The sequence below is a fragment of the Lutjanus erythropterus genome, chromosome 19, assembly GCF_056507025.1.
Source record: "Lutjanus erythropterus isolate fLutEry1 chromosome 19, fLutEry1.hap2, whole genome shotgun sequence".
NCBI lineage: Eukaryota > Metazoa > Chordata > Actinopteri > Lutjaniformes > Lutjanidae > Lutjanus > Lutjanus erythropterus.
In genome coordinates, this window is record NC_139335.1 from 3,615,484 (window position 1) to 3,631,457 (window position 15,974).

The 15,974-nt window shown below is 39.6% G+C and overlaps 2 protein-coding genes across 3 annotated transcripts; both read left to right on the forward strand.

Annotated features, from left to right (window-relative positions):
* The first annotated feature begins 593 nt into the window (after positions 1 to 593).
* On the forward strand, positions 594 to 6,943 carry rnf25 (ring finger protein 25). 2 transcript variants are annotated; one of them, XM_084745062.1, is made up of 10 exons: positions 594 to 678; positions 956 to 1,027; positions 2,320 to 2,416; positions 3,981 to 4,048; positions 4,153 to 4,222; positions 4,676 to 4,747; positions 4,972 to 5,118; positions 5,199 to 5,288; positions 5,448 to 5,585; positions 6,016 to 6,943. In XM_084745062.1, the coding sequence occupies exons 1-10, from the start codon at positions 662 to 664 to the stop codon at positions 6,697 to 6,699; spliced, it is 1,455 nt and encodes a 484-aa protein (XP_084601188.1). In that variant the 5' UTR covers positions 594 to 661; the 3' UTR covers positions 6,700 to 6,943. The 2 variants fall into 2 exon arrangements, with proteins under 2 accessions (XP_084601188.1, XP_084601187.1); XM_084745061.1 differs by lacking the exon at positions 594 to 678 and adding an exon at positions 683 to 744.
* A 1,119-nt stretch (positions 6,944 to 8,062) lies between these two features.
* Positions 8,063 to 15,974, forward strand: kat8 (K(lysine) acetyltransferase 8). Its single transcript, XM_084744965.1, has 11 exons — positions 8,063 to 8,468; positions 9,018 to 9,092; positions 9,680 to 9,858; positions 9,947 to 10,000; positions 10,224 to 10,388; positions 10,744 to 10,833; positions 13,029 to 13,169; positions 14,065 to 14,158; positions 14,803 to 14,953; positions 15,109 to 15,263; positions 15,753 to 15,974. The coding sequence occupies exons 1-11, from the start codon at positions 8,153 to 8,155 to the stop codon at positions 15,815 to 15,817; spliced, it is 1,485 nt and encodes a 494-aa protein (XP_084601091.1). The 5' UTR covers positions 8,063 to 8,152; the 3' UTR covers positions 15,818 to 15,974.

Consider the following 15,974-nt stretch of genomic DNA (forward strand, 5'->3'; position numbering starts at 1 on the left):
TATACAAAAAATTCTGATTTCATCGTCTTTAAATGGGAATATTTATGGAGTCTTTATTCCTCTGTGACAGTAAACTGAATATCTTTGGGTGGTGGACTAAATAAAACATTTGAGGAAGTCATCTTGGGCTTTTCTGGGAATACTGATGGACATTTTTCATAGTTTTCTGACATTTTATAGCTCAAATAACTAACTGAGTATAAAAGAAAATAATCAACAGATTAATGGACTATGAAAATAAATGTTATTTGCGGCCCCAAATCAATGGAAAAAAAGAAGAATATAAATTAATCAATAAATATAAATTACCTAATGCCCTTTCAAAATAATGTACCTCAAAGCAGAGTTGCAGTTACACACTGTGACCACTGGAGGGCGATGAACACTCAGTCACGATAACGGCCAACTCCTCGACCGTCAAGTCAGACATAATAGCACGCTGTGACTTCCGCTGAGGAAATTCAAAATAAAATTTTGAAATTGAGCAGCAATATCGATACGCCATTTGACTACAGGAATAGGGACGTTACGCTGGTAGCTGACGTAACGAGGTTCGGTTTGTAGTGTGGTTACGTAATTTTTAGCGTGCTGAACCGAGCCACCGACTCTTCTCATTTTACTTTAGTTAGCAGCTTCTAGCGGCTCCCTCAGAAACAACATCATGGCAGCGGAGTGCGAGTGAGTTTGTTGACAGCTTGTCGAAATGTTCCCTTTTTACAGCTCCAACACATTTCATGACAGCCAGTGTGTTTGATCGCCAGCTCGTTTATTCGGTGCTCCCAGTAAAATCTGATTAAATGTGGCAGGTTCTGATATAACTGTTAGCTAACGCATTGTGTGAGCTAACATGCTAACGTTAGCTCAATTTGTGTGAACGTTAACAGTTAGAAAATAGCACAGACCGGCAGCTGTACGTGTTAACTGAATATGCATGTATATGTGTGTTTCTCTGCAGTGTGCTGTCCGAGATCGAGGTGCTGCAGTCCATCTATCTGGACGAACTGCTGGTCAACAGGAGAGAGGACGGGTGAGACAGTTAACCCCAAATTACATCACTTTGCTTCATTATTTTTGGCTCTGACTTATGATTATATAGCGTTTGATAGTACATATTTGGTGTGAAGACTTTTACATCAGGGACGGATCTGTAATAACGACACCAGACCAGTGGTTGGTCCAGAAACGCTGCCCCAGATTTTTGTGTTATCTCTTACGTTATCTAACCCCAACCCAGCCCTACACATCTGCAAGTCAACATCCATAAACTCCACTTCGATGCAAGAAAATATCGACACATTTGAGTATCAATATTATATTGATTTTCAAAAACATTGTATCGTGATGTTGTGATACAAGCAAAGATTCGTGGCAGTGGTTCATTTTGTGTTTAAACCCCAACCTCCAGATAGCAGTGTTGTTATCTACGTTCACTGTTCTGATTGCATAAGTTTTTAAAGGAGAAATATGTAATTTATCTACTGTAATAAATAAAGATTATATTGCTATTATTTTGACTTCAGTTGCAGTATGCAATTTGATTACTGGAAGTGCTCATTTTTGCCTTAGAAATAAAATAAAATAGCAATAATGTGATATTTATTGAGCTCTCTACCAAACAAGCATGTTTTCTTTCATCTGGAGAACAACATTTTTAGGCCAGTGCATCTCTGCAGTACTTCACTGTAATACTATTTTTCCATACATTTTTTTTTTTAATGTATTAGAGTTTAAATTAATGCTGAATTTTTTTGGAATGAGTAAGTGTCTGTTTATGAACTGTAGAAGATTGTCAATAATCTTCATGAAGAGTTAACATGTATAACGGTTAAATTGAGCAAAATGTGAATGCAGTCTGGCAGAGAGTCACTGAACTCCAACTCCAGTGTGTCATTTTGGAGCACTGTGTTTTTATTTTCAGGATAAAGGGCTTTACTTTTACATTGACAGATGATTAACAGAGTTATAAACAGCTGATCGGTTTACAGTGGAGGACTTCTCACTTGTTATGGTGAATACAAGATGTTGCACTCATCTTGCAGTCCTGCAATTCTCGTGCATCCTGCCTGAGCTTATGCTAGTCTAGGGAGGAGGGGAAACAGCTTGTTCAGTTCGGGTATTTTAACTAAGGAAACATTAAATCCACATATTTTTACAGAGTTCATCACAGACTGATGAATGGTCTGTGGAGTCTTTCAGGTCTTGTGATGCTGTTGGTGTTTGACGTCTGATGACACATGACTTTGCCCGGCGTCTCCTTTAGCTCCAGTGTTTTTAAAGAATATTGTTGAAGCTGCTCTTGTGTTGTGTTGTGTCCTCCAGAGGCTGGGAGGTGAGCCTGGTCCTGTACCCATCCACAGCGGAGGACTCTGTCTCTCAGTTTGTCCGACTCACCCTGACTTTGACTCTTGATCAGCAGGTATGCTCTTCATGAACTTGTCCCGCTCCCAGACTGCAGACTGCTGTATCTTGGTCTCTGTGCGGGCTTAAATTCATTAGATGCCATAAAATGAATGGCAGAAGTGACACTTGCAAGTTGTGGTTTCAAGTCAAATTTTATTTGTGTAGCCCAGGGGTCTGCAACCTTTAGGACCAAAAGAGCCTTTTGGCTCAAAAAATCTGTCTGGAGCCAAAACTATTAAATGCTCTCTTTTCCCTGAAGCGTAGTTTACTGTCAGAAAGGAAAGATTAAAGATTTACTCAGACCACTTAATCGACTACACGGTTTGTGTAGAGCCTCATAAGGTGCTCTTCTAACCACATTCCTTCCTAACATTTTACCATGATATTATTACACCATTTTATATTAAACTAATATAATCGTGGGAGAGAAAAGAGAGAAAGAACAGACAGAAAAAAAGTATATTTTGTACAGATAAATCAACGTAAGTGTCTATTATATTGCTCAGTTATATATGTATGATGTATGTCACGCTTTATTTGTATATACAAACATTTGAAGTGCATCACACAATAAATATATAAAGGCCTCTGTGTGTTAAATAAAAAAAAGACCTCTATGTTCTTGTCACATTATGCCACGTTGTGAGTTTAGATAAGAGTGAATCTATAAGTTGTCATGAACACTGTGCATGTACTGTACTGTACTGTACTGACATTGCTTTAAAGTGACAAGGTAAGGATGTCTCATTTTGCTAAACGCCAGTTGTCTCGACTCCTCTCCCCTCACGTCTCTTCCTCACCTCCTCCATCTTGCAACTTGAGTGGGAGGAACTAGGACGTGAGGAGTGGAATCAAGGATGTACAAACTGAGAAATGAGAAAGGTCAAGTAATAATATATCTTTAATGTAAGGGATGAAGCAGGTATTTGCATTATTGTTAACAAATTCCTTAAAGAACTAAAACCGGCAATATTTTACTGCATCTAACTTCCTGTCTGTGGCTCTCAACTCCAAGCTCATTGGTTCCTACTGAATATGCAAATATTTAAACCTCACAAATATGTAGTTTCACTTCTAAAAAAAAAATAATTTCCTAAAACAGCTGCTCATTGTAGTTTTTATGAAACAACCAGGAGGAATAGTGTGTTTGTTGGGGACTATTTTCAGTGGTGGATTAATCTACTTTTTGGTGCTCCAGCGCAGTGTTTCCAGAACATTGTTTTTTTTTTTTGTTTGTTTTTTTAAATGACAAACCATCGTGACCCAATTCAAAATAGGCCTTGTCAATAAATCTTCGGGGATTTACTTTGTGTGTGGGAGTCAAAGTTAATGACGGTGTGTGTTCATGATAATGAAGGAACATGTCAGCCAGTGCAACAGTGTGGCTCATTGATGTGTTTTTAACAATTTTTGTACAACTCTCTGGCACAGAGAGGCTTTGATAGGCACATGATACTTATTATGAGGTTCATTCAGTGCTGGTTTCACTCTGAACAGAAGATTTGTTGACAATAACAGAACAATAGAGACCGATCTGTTAAAACTCAGCCCAGCTAATGTTCTTTGTTTTGTTTGCACAGTATCCCTCGTCTTCTCCTGCCATTTCCATTCATAACCCACGGGGGCTTTCTGATGACAAGCTCAGCAGGTAACAGACTGAAACTGTAGACTCGCCAAATATCTATTTTCTGCTCAGGACATTTTGATATTGAGTGTAAAATCCTATTATCATGTGCAACGTCTTTCTCTTAGTGTCCGGAAGTGTCTTCAGTTGGAGGCTCAGTCCTGTCTGGGTTCACCTGTGTTGTATCAGCTCATTGAGGTCAATATATTTATATACAGTGGTTTCTTTTGACATATAATTTAAAGGACCAGTGTGTAGGATTTAGTGGAATTTAGTGGCGAGTTTGCAAATTGCTGTCATCTCAAGGGACGCTCCCCTTCCAAGCACGTAGGATGCTGAACCAGATCCGGTCCCAGAGAGGGTGCCGGTTCACCCCCCGACCATTTTTAATTAGCAGGGAAAATAAATTGATTCACACCATTTTTCCACAGAAAAACGTCCGACCCTCCGTGAATGAAAATGTAGTTATAGTATATTCGAAGTCAGCTGTATTCTGTCAGTAACCCCCCCAAAATCTTACACACTGGACCTTTTAAGAGAATGTGGATGATTATCTATTGAAATAAAACATTAAGGCCATGATCAGCAGTACGTGCTGCTGCTTAAATTCATATTTCTAACTGTTCTCCTGTTTTTTTTTTTCTCCTCCAGAAAGCTAAAGAAATCCTGACTGAAAGCAACATTCCTCATGGAAACTGTGTTATTTGCCTCTATGGCTTTAAGGTACACAATTTCCCATCAGTCTTGTAGTCCTGTCCCATCAGTGTAACAAGTGAAAACAGTACGGAAGTTGTGTTTTCTCCTCCCATCGTCTGCTGTGTTCTGCTGCCCCTAGTGTCCAAATATATCATTGAATACAGGGTTACATGCGTGCAGATATTTCCAGAAAATGCCCCTAAAATGCGCATCTGCTAAAAATGTAAGCAAACCGATGCATGTGTCTTCAGGACGGAGAGACGTTCACTAAGACGAGCTGCTACCACTACTTCCACTGCCACTGCCTCGGTCGCTACGTCAGCCATTCTGAGAGCGAGCTCCGCCAGAGGGAGAAGGAGTTAGAGGAGGACAAGACCAGGGACCGAACAGACTATCAGGTTAGATATCAGTGATCTGGTCGAAGAAATCTTTTGATGTGTGTCTTTATAAGCTATTTAATCCCTGGGTTTTCTCATAGGAGCTGACTGTGGTGTGTCCGGTGTGTAGAGAGCCTCTAATATATGATGTTGATCAGCTTCTGTCCTCCCCTGCGCCCCAGCTGCCTGAGGTAAAAACCCTCTTCTAATGTCACAAAATAATCTCGCCAGAAGGTTGATTAGAAGCTGTCGTGGAGATTTTGAATGAAATCTCAATGGTTTAACTGTTTCCAAAGTCAAAAATAAACTTTTAATCAGTTTAATTGTTTTATTTTTTATTTTTCACTCAGGTGGACGAAGCTGCGATTAGTTCAGATTTTCAACAGAAGTGGTATGAACTCCAGAAGCTTTTGGAGAGACAGAGGGCTAACGGTGGGATCATTGACCCAGAGGTGGAATCGAATCGTTTTCTTATTCATATCAATGAGGTGAGAATAAATCTGAATCATGTGGCCACATTTAGATGATTATTACCTGAAGCCTGTACAAGTCGCAGACAGGGTCAGTCAGAGTGAAATGTAGATTAATTATGTTTCTTTTAATTGTGCCTGACACTGACAAATTCAGATTTGTGTGTTAAGATACATGGCTATTGATTTGTCCTTATTCTTTAATTCATACATAGATATTACTCTGATGAACCCTGGAGATTTTAGTTTGCTTGCTTAGTTGCTTGGGCATTTCCAAGATTCATTCACGAAAGATAGGAAACATCTTAGGCAGAACAAAGTTTAAAGAAAATGCTTGCGTAGCTGTATCAGATGCAAAAAAAATACACATTCATATAACTCCAAAGCTGCCTTATTAACGTTGTTCCTGTATAGTGTTATACAAATTGATGCATTTTAACTTCCACAGACTCCATCTGTCGCTGAAAATGGAAACCTGGATGATGATGTCTCTCCTGGCCCCCCGGTGCCCTCTGCTTCTAATGTTTCCCCTGATGAAAGTGGTGTCAGAGCGGACCGGTTTGTCCCCGGACTGTCCAACTGCAGAGACGGTCATGGCCAGATGCATCACAACCAGGCAAGGGGGCAGAGGAGAGGAGGCAGGTCCAGGCCACAACACAGAAGAGCTGTCCCCATAACAGATCACATGGACAAACTCTCTCTGTCCTCAGACCGCACTGAAGGACCAGTAAAAGTCAAAGCTCAGGGTAACCACGGCCAACAGATGCAAGTAAATGCAGAATTGTGTCAGTCTAAGACGGGCAGGGATGTCTACGCAGAGCAACAAGAGATGTTGGTGTCTCCAAACGATCAGCCAGCATGCCAGGCAGCCTTGGAAAGTGAATGCCCAGAAGATGCTGCACACTCAGGAGGTGGCCGCGGGCATCGCGGAAGGAGAAGGGGGCCTCACCGACCTGTCCCACACACCGGGGCCCCCGGGCCTGCGCACCACCACTGGGACGGGCGAGCTTCAAGAAGCAGGGGTGGTGCCAATAACCTTTACAGCAGAGGCGGGGGTGGTCGCAGGGGTCACAGCAGGGGCTTCCAACACAAGGTGGTGGAGCGAGAGAGGGGAAGAGAGGAGGTGCTATGACAAAGGGCAACAGGAGGGCCAATGAACAAATGTATGTGTGCCTCCATCATCAGTTTGCATAGATTAAAGCCCTGCACCAGAAGTGACATTCACTGTAGTACCCTCCCCTCCTCTACATCGCCCTTATCCTGGTCCCTGGTATGCACTTTCATGCACACTAATATCAGATACAGATGGTTGTTGCTTTGTGTTGTGGTGCAATATGACTTGAAAGAACTACAAATTAAATTTTCTTTGGATGTCAGTGTGTCTGTATTTCCTGTAATTTTGTAATAAGGTTCATTCCAGTTCAGTTCAGTTCCACTAACTGTTGCAGCTTTAAAATATGTCTTGATTGAGATTATGAAATGTGTGGACAATGATGCTGATATTTTAGCAGAGCCTTATGGTACAAAGGGCACCCCATTTTATACCTCTAGTTTAAACAGCTAGATTTAACAAAGACATATTGTGTTTTTTTTACGCCACATTATTATTATTATTAATATTGCTATCTGACTGAAGTTACTGGTTAATTTGCACATTAAAATGGAATAAAGGTTATAATAAGCTTAAGAAATGAAATGTATTGTTATACAGTAAATTCAACTATTCAACAGTAAATAAAATAGCTAAATCAGCCCCACTATGGCCAGCTACAAAAATTAAATTGCACATCACATGTTAATCAACAATAGTAAAGTTGTATAATATTATTTTTTTTATAGCCTAATTTAAGTAAATTGGATGATAATGGTAATTTTACTGCAATACTTTTAAGTAATTTTTTTGAATGGCGAAATTTACTTGTAAAGGACTATATTTGAAGACGAGCTTTTATTGATCCTAGGAACAAGATGAATATCTTATTAAATAAAGGGTTTTACATTTAGTTCTCTGGTGAATGATCTGAATGGTTCCTCCTCAGCTTTAGAAGGGTAATGGGGCCAAAGTAGACTAACCTACAGTCAACGGGGATAAACTGGGCAAATCTCACAGCCTAGAAGAATTTGATTCTTGTCTGATAAGAACCATTTTGCCCTGTGAACTGTATGACTGGAACATGAAAATAAAGGTTTTCTTTCCATATTGTAACCAACCAGGCAACTCTTTTTGGCCCCTAGACCCTCATGTCGCCTGAAACCTACACATTTACAGTCTGGTGTTTGTAATTTGATAAATGCTATTTTCTGAATTTTAAATACACCACATAATAATAATAATAATAATAATAAATAAATAAATAATAATAATAATAATAATAATAATAATAATAATGTTTCAAACAATGTTGTGCTAAGACTTATGGGAGTTGTAGTTGGCGCAGGCGCATCCCGGGAGGAAGACAGGCGGAACCTACGTTCCACCGACGCCATCTTGGCAGTTTTTTTTTTTTCCGTTGGAAGACCAGCCCCTCTGAATTATCTGCGCAGGGTCGCAGAGGCGTGTTGTTGTTTTCAAAACCACGGAGGTTATGACTGGCGGGACGGATTTTCATAAAAGCTATAATAACAAGGACTCTGAGCCTGGAATGGATGTAGATATGGATTCTAGTCATATGGAAAGTGAGCGGGGTGAACTGGACAGTAGTATTCCCGCTGCGTGTTCTTCTAATGGCAGTGGCGGGGAGGAGGACGAATCGGAGGCCGTTGGTCGTACGAGGGAAGCCGGGGGCTCTAGTAGTCAGCACACGCCGGACGGAGGAGGAGTTCTGTGCGGCGGCAGGGAGCAAGAGGTGTCGGTCGAAATTGGAGAGACGTATTTATGCCAAAGAGCCGACAAGACATGGCGTAAGTGATGCTTCTGTCTGCATGTTTGACTAAAATAATCGTTAACAGGGTAACATTTGCACGGACTCTTTTGTTGTCAAACCAAACCCCATTAAATATTTAACCTAAAGCTTTTTTTGTTGACACCATATGTGCGTGGCGGAAAGGTGTAAGTCAACGATTTTTCATTCACGATTGATCATTCGGTCTCTCTGGAGAATTCGGCATAGATGACATAACCATTTAAATACAAACAACGGTCCAGGCAGTTCTAAATGTTGATCTAGTAAATAGGCCAACGTTGTAGTTAGGAGGATTATGTGGCTGCCGAATTGAATAATGGCTCAGTACATATCAAGGGACTTATTCTCGGGTGAAATAACAGTAAGCAGCCTTGCTAATAAACAGAGATTTTCAAGTCGTAAAAGTTTGAATGGAGTTTGGTGAAACGTCCCATCCAGAGGATAAATTGCATTTGTACCTGGATACTTAAATTATTGGTGAAACTCTTGCTTGCTTGAAAAGATTTAGAATACTCTAATTAACTGATGGATCTTGGTCTCTTTTCAGATACAGCAGAGGTTATTCAGTCCCGACTGAATGAACAAGAGGGCAGAGAGGAGTTCTACGTTCACTACGTAGGATGTGAGTACATCACTAAATTAATTCTTCATATGCTTGAGAATGCAATGCACATGACTTAAATCTGTGTTCACAGTTTTAACTGATGACTTTGCTTATCATTTTGTCCTAATTTTACATTCTCAAATCCAAATTCATGAGTGAAAAGCCAAAGTTTTCAGAACTGACTGCCAATTTAAAACAGTATATTTCTTATATATCTGAATGTATGAATATGGTGATAAAAAGTAATACCTTTGTAAGCAAGATTTGTATATAAATCTTTATGTTAAAAAATTTCTTTTCAACATTCATGATTAAAAAAAACCTTGCGATTATTTTGACACATTGTGATATGATTGACGATTAGATAATCAGGAGTCACAACTGGGAATTTTCACTTTAAAGTAAAGCGAAAAAAGAGAGAGAATGCAATGCACATAATTAAACATTTACATATACATTATCAAAGCTGAAATTTTCCTTCTGAGTTATTCCTGCACCGCCTTCATTTGCTTCCTTCTATACCCTGTCTTAATTTGCCCATATCCTCTCCATCCTCTCACCTGTGGCTTTACCGTGATCATCATCTTCGTTTCTTTGGCATGCAGTCAACAGACGCCTAGATGAGTGGGTGGGAAAAGCTCGTCTGGCACTTACCAAGACAGTAAAGGATGCAGTGAGGAAGAGCACAGAGATCGGGGGCGTTGGTGATTTGGGTGAACAACCTGAGAGGAAGATCACCCGCAACCAGAAGCGCAAGCATGATGAGATCAACCATGTGCAGAAGGTAGAGAGACATTGTATGTTACCTAGTTATTACGTGATGAGACTCTTGTATATGGTCAGTATTTATCTAATGGAGTTTTTCTTTGCAGACATACGCAGAGATGGACCCAACAACAGCTGCCCTGGAGAAGGAGCATGAGGCGGTAAGTTGGAGTGTCTGTGTGTATCTGTTAGTTACTCGTATTTAAGGTTACAAGAGTAGAGGACAAATATAACAATCTTATTCTGCTGCTCGCAACATTCAGGTCACACTTGCTGTGTCCTGTACATAATTTAGTTAAACTGGCCATCTTATATTTTGCCATCTTTGTGTGATGATTGAAAATCATTTCTCTCATTGTCCTGCCTTGCATGTCTCTCCCTCAGATCACCAAAGTGAAGTATGTGGATAAAATCCAGATAGGAAACTTTGAGATCGATGCCTGGTACTTTTCGCCATTTCCCGAGGACTATGGCAAGCAGCCCAAGCTGTGGATCTGCGAGTACTGCCTTAAATACATGAAGTACGAGAAGACCTTCAGACATCACCTGGTCAGTGCAGCTTTCTCATGAGTTTTCTGTTGTTGTTTTTTTTTTTTTTTTTTATGTTCTGTTGTTTTGTTCCATATAAAGAACTAAACGCTTGTCCATCCTTTTGCCATCTTTGTTTGAGTCTAAGAATGAAGACATGACTTGCTAATTCAAATGTCTTTTAAATTCAGAGTTCTATTAAATGTTTTGCAGAGTATCTTGATTTGTTTTTTCTTGCATTTATTTTGGAAGAACTGTCTTTTCTCTGTGACTCGCATGTAATCGTTGGTGTATTTTTTTTTCTACCTGTGAAACCGAAATCCTACAAAGTTAAGTACCAAGATAAACAATCAACGTTTTGCCTTTGTCTTCTCAGTCCCATTGTCAGTGGAAACAGCCTCCAGGTAAAGAAATCTACAGAAGGAGCAACATATCGGTGTATGAAGTTGACGGGCGAGACCACAAGGTGAGTTTACCTGGAAAGATTTTGCACATCTAAAGATGCAAGCCGTTTAGTGTTCAATTACATGGATTCATCTAGGGCTGCACGATATAGTAAAAAAAAAAAATCATATTACAGTTAATTTGATAGATATTACACTGTGGTTCACGATTAGAGGGAATGATCACTTTTACTTCATGATTTTCCTTCTGACTGAAAAGACTATTAAAATCATGTTGATGTGACATTTGTTTGGTGTCTGTACCAAACAAACAAGAACAAAAATTTTTAGGCTGGGGCATCTCTGCAGCACTACAATTGTCATTATAATGCTGTTTGTTAGGGCTGAACGATTTTAGGAAAAGATCTAATTGCGATTTTTCTGGCAGATATTGCGATTTCAATTCGATTCACGATTTTTTCTTCAAATCAAGCTTCAGTGCAATATTCACAATGTATAGTAACATTTACAATCATTATTAATTATTCAAACTAGGTATTTGTGAGGGCTTAAAGAAAAATAACATTAAGAGAAAAACTACTGACTATACTGAAGACAGTTCGCACACATCATCACATTAAATCCGTATAAATAAATAAATTAATAAACAAACACACACACACGCGCGCACGCACACACACACACACACACACACACACACACACACACACACACACACACACACACACACACACACACACAGGTCTGGTCCATTCATTAAGTTCCATATGACGTTCGCTGCATTGTTGGTTATGATGCACGTCAGAGGAGTGTAACTACGAAGCGAGATAAATGTGTTAGCCAGCTATGTTGAGTCTAAATCCAGGGTTTTCAGTGTCAAGAAAGTGGCTCTCTTTTAACCTGCTAGATCACCATGGTAATTTATGCTAAACTCATGACCTAATCGGCAGCAGGTTATGTTAAGAGTTTCAGATTAAATCGTCAGTAAAACGCGCTGTTCTTTAACTTATAATTGTCCTAACAAGGTTGTTTATGAGCAATATAGCTTTTAAACTGAGGGAAGACATTAAAAATGAAAAGCTGCTGAGCTGTATGTTCGTCATATCACCAAACGAATCCATATAATGTAAAAATGAAACAGCGGTACAAACTGTATGCATCGCGCTGTCATGGTAACCCCCGTTTGGTGATGCAGAGTCATTTTTCCCGTTTGCTCCAGATCATATTAACACTTTAAATTTACATCGTATATAATCCACACAGTAAAATAATGATGAAGCAACTACAGACACTTTGAATACTTTTTACTGTCATCTCTTTTGTCTTGGTGATTTTGCAGCTCAGATCACTGATTAGAAAATTCATCATCATTTATCACAGACAGTCTTAAATCAGTTACACTCATTTTACGTTCGTTTAGCCAAAAACTTCTGTGATCTCCACGTCTCTGTCATCATAGGACAGTGTCAGACAGACTTCGTCATGTTTAAATCTGCTGTATGGAGTTTTATTGTTTAATGTGCAGTTTTCATGTTAGAATAAACGGCAGCATTAAGACCACATTTAGTCCATCAGTCATTTTCTGACAGCATTCTTCTTCTCCTGCTTTATTTGCAGCAACAATGTTGTTTTTTGCCGTAATGTATTTAGTATACTTTCCACAGCTCATAATTATAACAACTTGATCATTTTGACTTAAGTGGCTTGCGATCACTTCACTTCATGCGGAAGAAGAGTCAAATGACGCAACAAACGCCCCTTTTATATGAACACGCACAGAGTCTGAAGACGAAAGCCTGGATTAACACAGTGAGTTGATAACCACCGTCGTGATACCTGTTATCTCTGATTGCGGTTTTAGGCTTTGTCGATCCAGATCATACAAAGAAAGCCTGGCTGTGTTGAGCTTGCTTCGTAGTACAGCCCTCAGGAGCACTGCAAAAAACCGCAGCTTTGGCGATCACGTGATCGCGTTGTCTGAAATCGCAATTTCGATCAGAAAACGATAAATCGTTCAGCCCTACTGTTTGTCACATATTTTACCTTTATCAAAAGATTGCAGCTTCTGCGACTCGGATATTGTACTTGGCCATATTGCAATTTCCATAACATTTCTATTAAATGTACCTAGATTCATCTGCATCTGTCCTCTGTGTATCTTAACTGGACTGTCATGGGAGTTACAGAAAAGCAAATCGGTTGATTATGTAAGAGATTTTTTTCTGATGATTTTCATCTCTGTGTTTGTTGTTTGCAGATCTACTGTCAGAATCTTTGTCTACTAGCTAAACTATTTCTCGACCACAAGACACTTTATTTTGACGTGGAGCCCTTTATCTTCTATATCCTCACTGAAGTCAACAAACAGGGAGCGCACATCGTCGGCTACTTCTCCAAAGTAAGGCCTGTTTCTGTTTTTGAGTTAGGTTGTGTTGTCTTACAGTATGTTATTCTTGGACCCTGGAGGTACCCTGTGGAGTTTTCTTGTAAACACAGACGGTTATGTTTATATTCTATGTTTTCTTAAAACAACATGCTGTTTGTCCTTCAGTACTGAGTAGTATGTAATAAATGTGCAGTAAACAATTTTGGAGAAAGATAGTTGATTGTTGAGTCAAATACAGAAGCTTTGGGATGGTGGTGCTGTCCAAGCCAAGTGTCGCTATTTGACAACCTTGGAAAGAGACTCGGCATACGATTATCTTTCTTCAGAATTGCTTATTGTCTTTGGCCACAGTCCCCCGTCGTGGGCTACATTTTCTAAAGCCTGGAAAGAGCTGAGAGGATGTGCAGAAGTCAAGTTTTCTCTCAGCCCACTTGAATTACAATATGTTGAAATGGAATTTTGCTGCAGTGACAACAAGAATAAACTTTGGATCACAGCTTTAAATGCACATCTTTTCTCATAAAACATTTGCAAAGCTGATTTTAAAAATGTTTTAAAGCTACACGGTTTACAGACATGTGCATTGTGTCAGCCGTGCACATACTTGAGATAAAGGAGAATCGAGTGCTCACTCATAAAAACATTGCACCACAATGCGAGCAGCGGTCAAAAACTCCCCAGGGTACCTTTAAATCCCTTTGCACATTTTTGCATAAATCATCACACTTACATTTGCAAGCAGTTCATGAATCCTGCTGTAGTATTATCTCTAAAGGTTAGAATCATTACAATTTATACATGCAGAAATATTTGAATTCAGCAGGATCACACAGCAGGTTCAGAGAAACTCGAGCTGGAATCATTGACATCTGTTTGCCTTAACTTTGCCTTTGGCTTTGTTTTTCAGGAGAAAGAGTCTCCAGATGGGAATAATGTGGCTTGTATTCTCACACTGCCGCCTTACCAGCGCAGAGGCTACGGAAAGTTTCTCATAGCTTTCAGTAAGTGAGACACCATGACGGCAAGTACAATGTGTGTAGCAGCCCTAGAGCTAATCATTACTTTTCACTAATTATTAAATATATTCAAAGGTTTTTCTATTAACCATATCTATTGATAATCTGATAAACTGCTCAGAATGATAAATAATCATGACCATTTACCAAAGCCTATTTCTTTATTAATGAAAGAAGCCAAATAAGAAAACAAAAACCGTCTTGATTTGATTTTGAAATTGAAAAACAGAAGTAACCTTAGCATTTTGTAAAACTGAAAATCATTAAATGTTTGTCAAAATAGTTTGTCATCTAGTCGATGCAAAATAGGAGCAGGAATATGAATGTATTTGTGCACTCACCATGGTCTCATGTGGGTTTCGTTGATGCATTTTATTCAAAACTGTACTCCAGCTGGAGTGCAGATCAAACTTGCAATTACCCACTTCATAGAGCCGACCTCTTCTCCAGAAAGCACACAGCGCTTGTGTTAAATTCAGGCATATCAGTTCACTTGACACTTTTTTTTTTTCCATAAATGTATTCTAAGCAAAACACTGTTGGAATGTGTATTGCACTGTTACAGATAGCAGTTGGACACAAATGAATCACCACTTTTGTAATTACATTTTTTTCTGCTGTGTGCGCAGGTTATGAGCTGTCTAAGCTGGAGAGTGCGGTCGGTTCTCCAGAGAAGCCTCTGTCTGATCTGGGTAAGCTGAGCTACAGAAGTTACTGGTCCTGGGTCCTGCTCGAGATCCTGAGGGACTTCAGGGGGACGCTGTCCATCAAAGACCTCAGGTAGACACACAAACACACAACCTGATAGTAGGTTCCATCATCAGACACCCAGCCGCCCCTCCTTATCTTTGTAATCACACTCATCCAGTTAGTTCAGATTGCTGTGATTCTGATCCTCACATCAATCAGACCCTCCTCCCTCTCTTTCTCTCCAGCCAGATGACAAGCATCACACAGAGTGACATCATCAGCACGCTGCAGTCGCTCAACATGGTGAAGTACTGGAAAGGTCAGCATGTTATCTGTGTGACGCCCAAACTGGTGGAGGAGCACCTGAAGAGTGCCCAGTATAAGAAACCACCAATCACAGGTAAGTCCAGACATTTGATGGAAGTTTGCACGATTCTTTTATAGCTTTTTTCTAAATTGGCTGTAATCAGGAAAAACTGTGTCCTGGCTTTTTATTGCTTCTCTGGTTTCACTCTTCTCATGTTTATGATGTGTTCAGATTTTCAGTTTTAGTTTTTTGTTTGTTTGTTTTAGTTTAGTTTAGTTTGCAATATGACATGAGGCGTCAAAAACCATACTAGTGTTGGACAAATACAGACATGATACAGTGAACTTAGGTTTCCCATTTTCTGTGCATATTTAAATCTCAAACTTGGTCAAAATGCCCCTGTAGCACTGACCGTCTTTTTGTACAGATCCCAAATTCTGCATCGTGGTGTTGTATTTTTGTTTTGTCTCTGTGTGCCATCTCATGAAGCTTGTCTCCTAGCAACAAGGCAATATGATGAAGCCCACAAAAAAAAAAAAATCTGTATTCCTTCGCTTATGGCTTGTCTTGTCTCTTTCACAGTGGACACTATGTGTTTGAAGTGGGCGCCCCCCAAAAATAAACAAGCCAAGCTTTCCAAGAAGTGAGACGGCGGTGCTGGTGACGCCACATCAGATCATCAGTCGACCAGTGCATATCATCTGCCAAGATGCCCTTTTCTCCTGCTGTTATGAAAACTTAATGTATATAGCTGTTAGTAGTATCTGTCAGTATTTTCTTAAAATATATACACATAAAATCCAA

Coding starts and splice junctions, on each gene's coding strand:
- rnf25 (XM_084745061.1), top strand. CDS start 704: ATGTTCCCTTTTTACAGCTCCAACACATTTCATGACAGCCA. Junction 4,223..4,675: donor TGTTGTATCAGCTCATTGAG/GTCAATATATTT, acceptor TTTCTCCTCCAG/AAAGCTAAAGAAATCCTGAC. Junction 4,748..4,971: donor TTTGCCTCTATGGCTTTAAG/GTACACAATTTC, acceptor ATGTGTCTTCAG/GACGGAGAGACGTTCACTAA.
- kat8 (XM_084744965.1), top strand. CDS start 8,153: ATGACTGGCGGGACGGATTTTCATAAAAGCTATAATAACAAGGACTCT. Junction 10,834..13,028: donor TTGACGGGCGAGACCACAAG/GTGAGTTTACCT, acceptor TGTTGTTTGCAG/ATCTACTGTCAGAATCTTTG. Junction 15,264..15,752: donor TAAGAAACCACCAATCACAG/GTAAGTCCAGAC, acceptor TCTCTTTCACAG/TGGACACTATGTGTTTGAAG.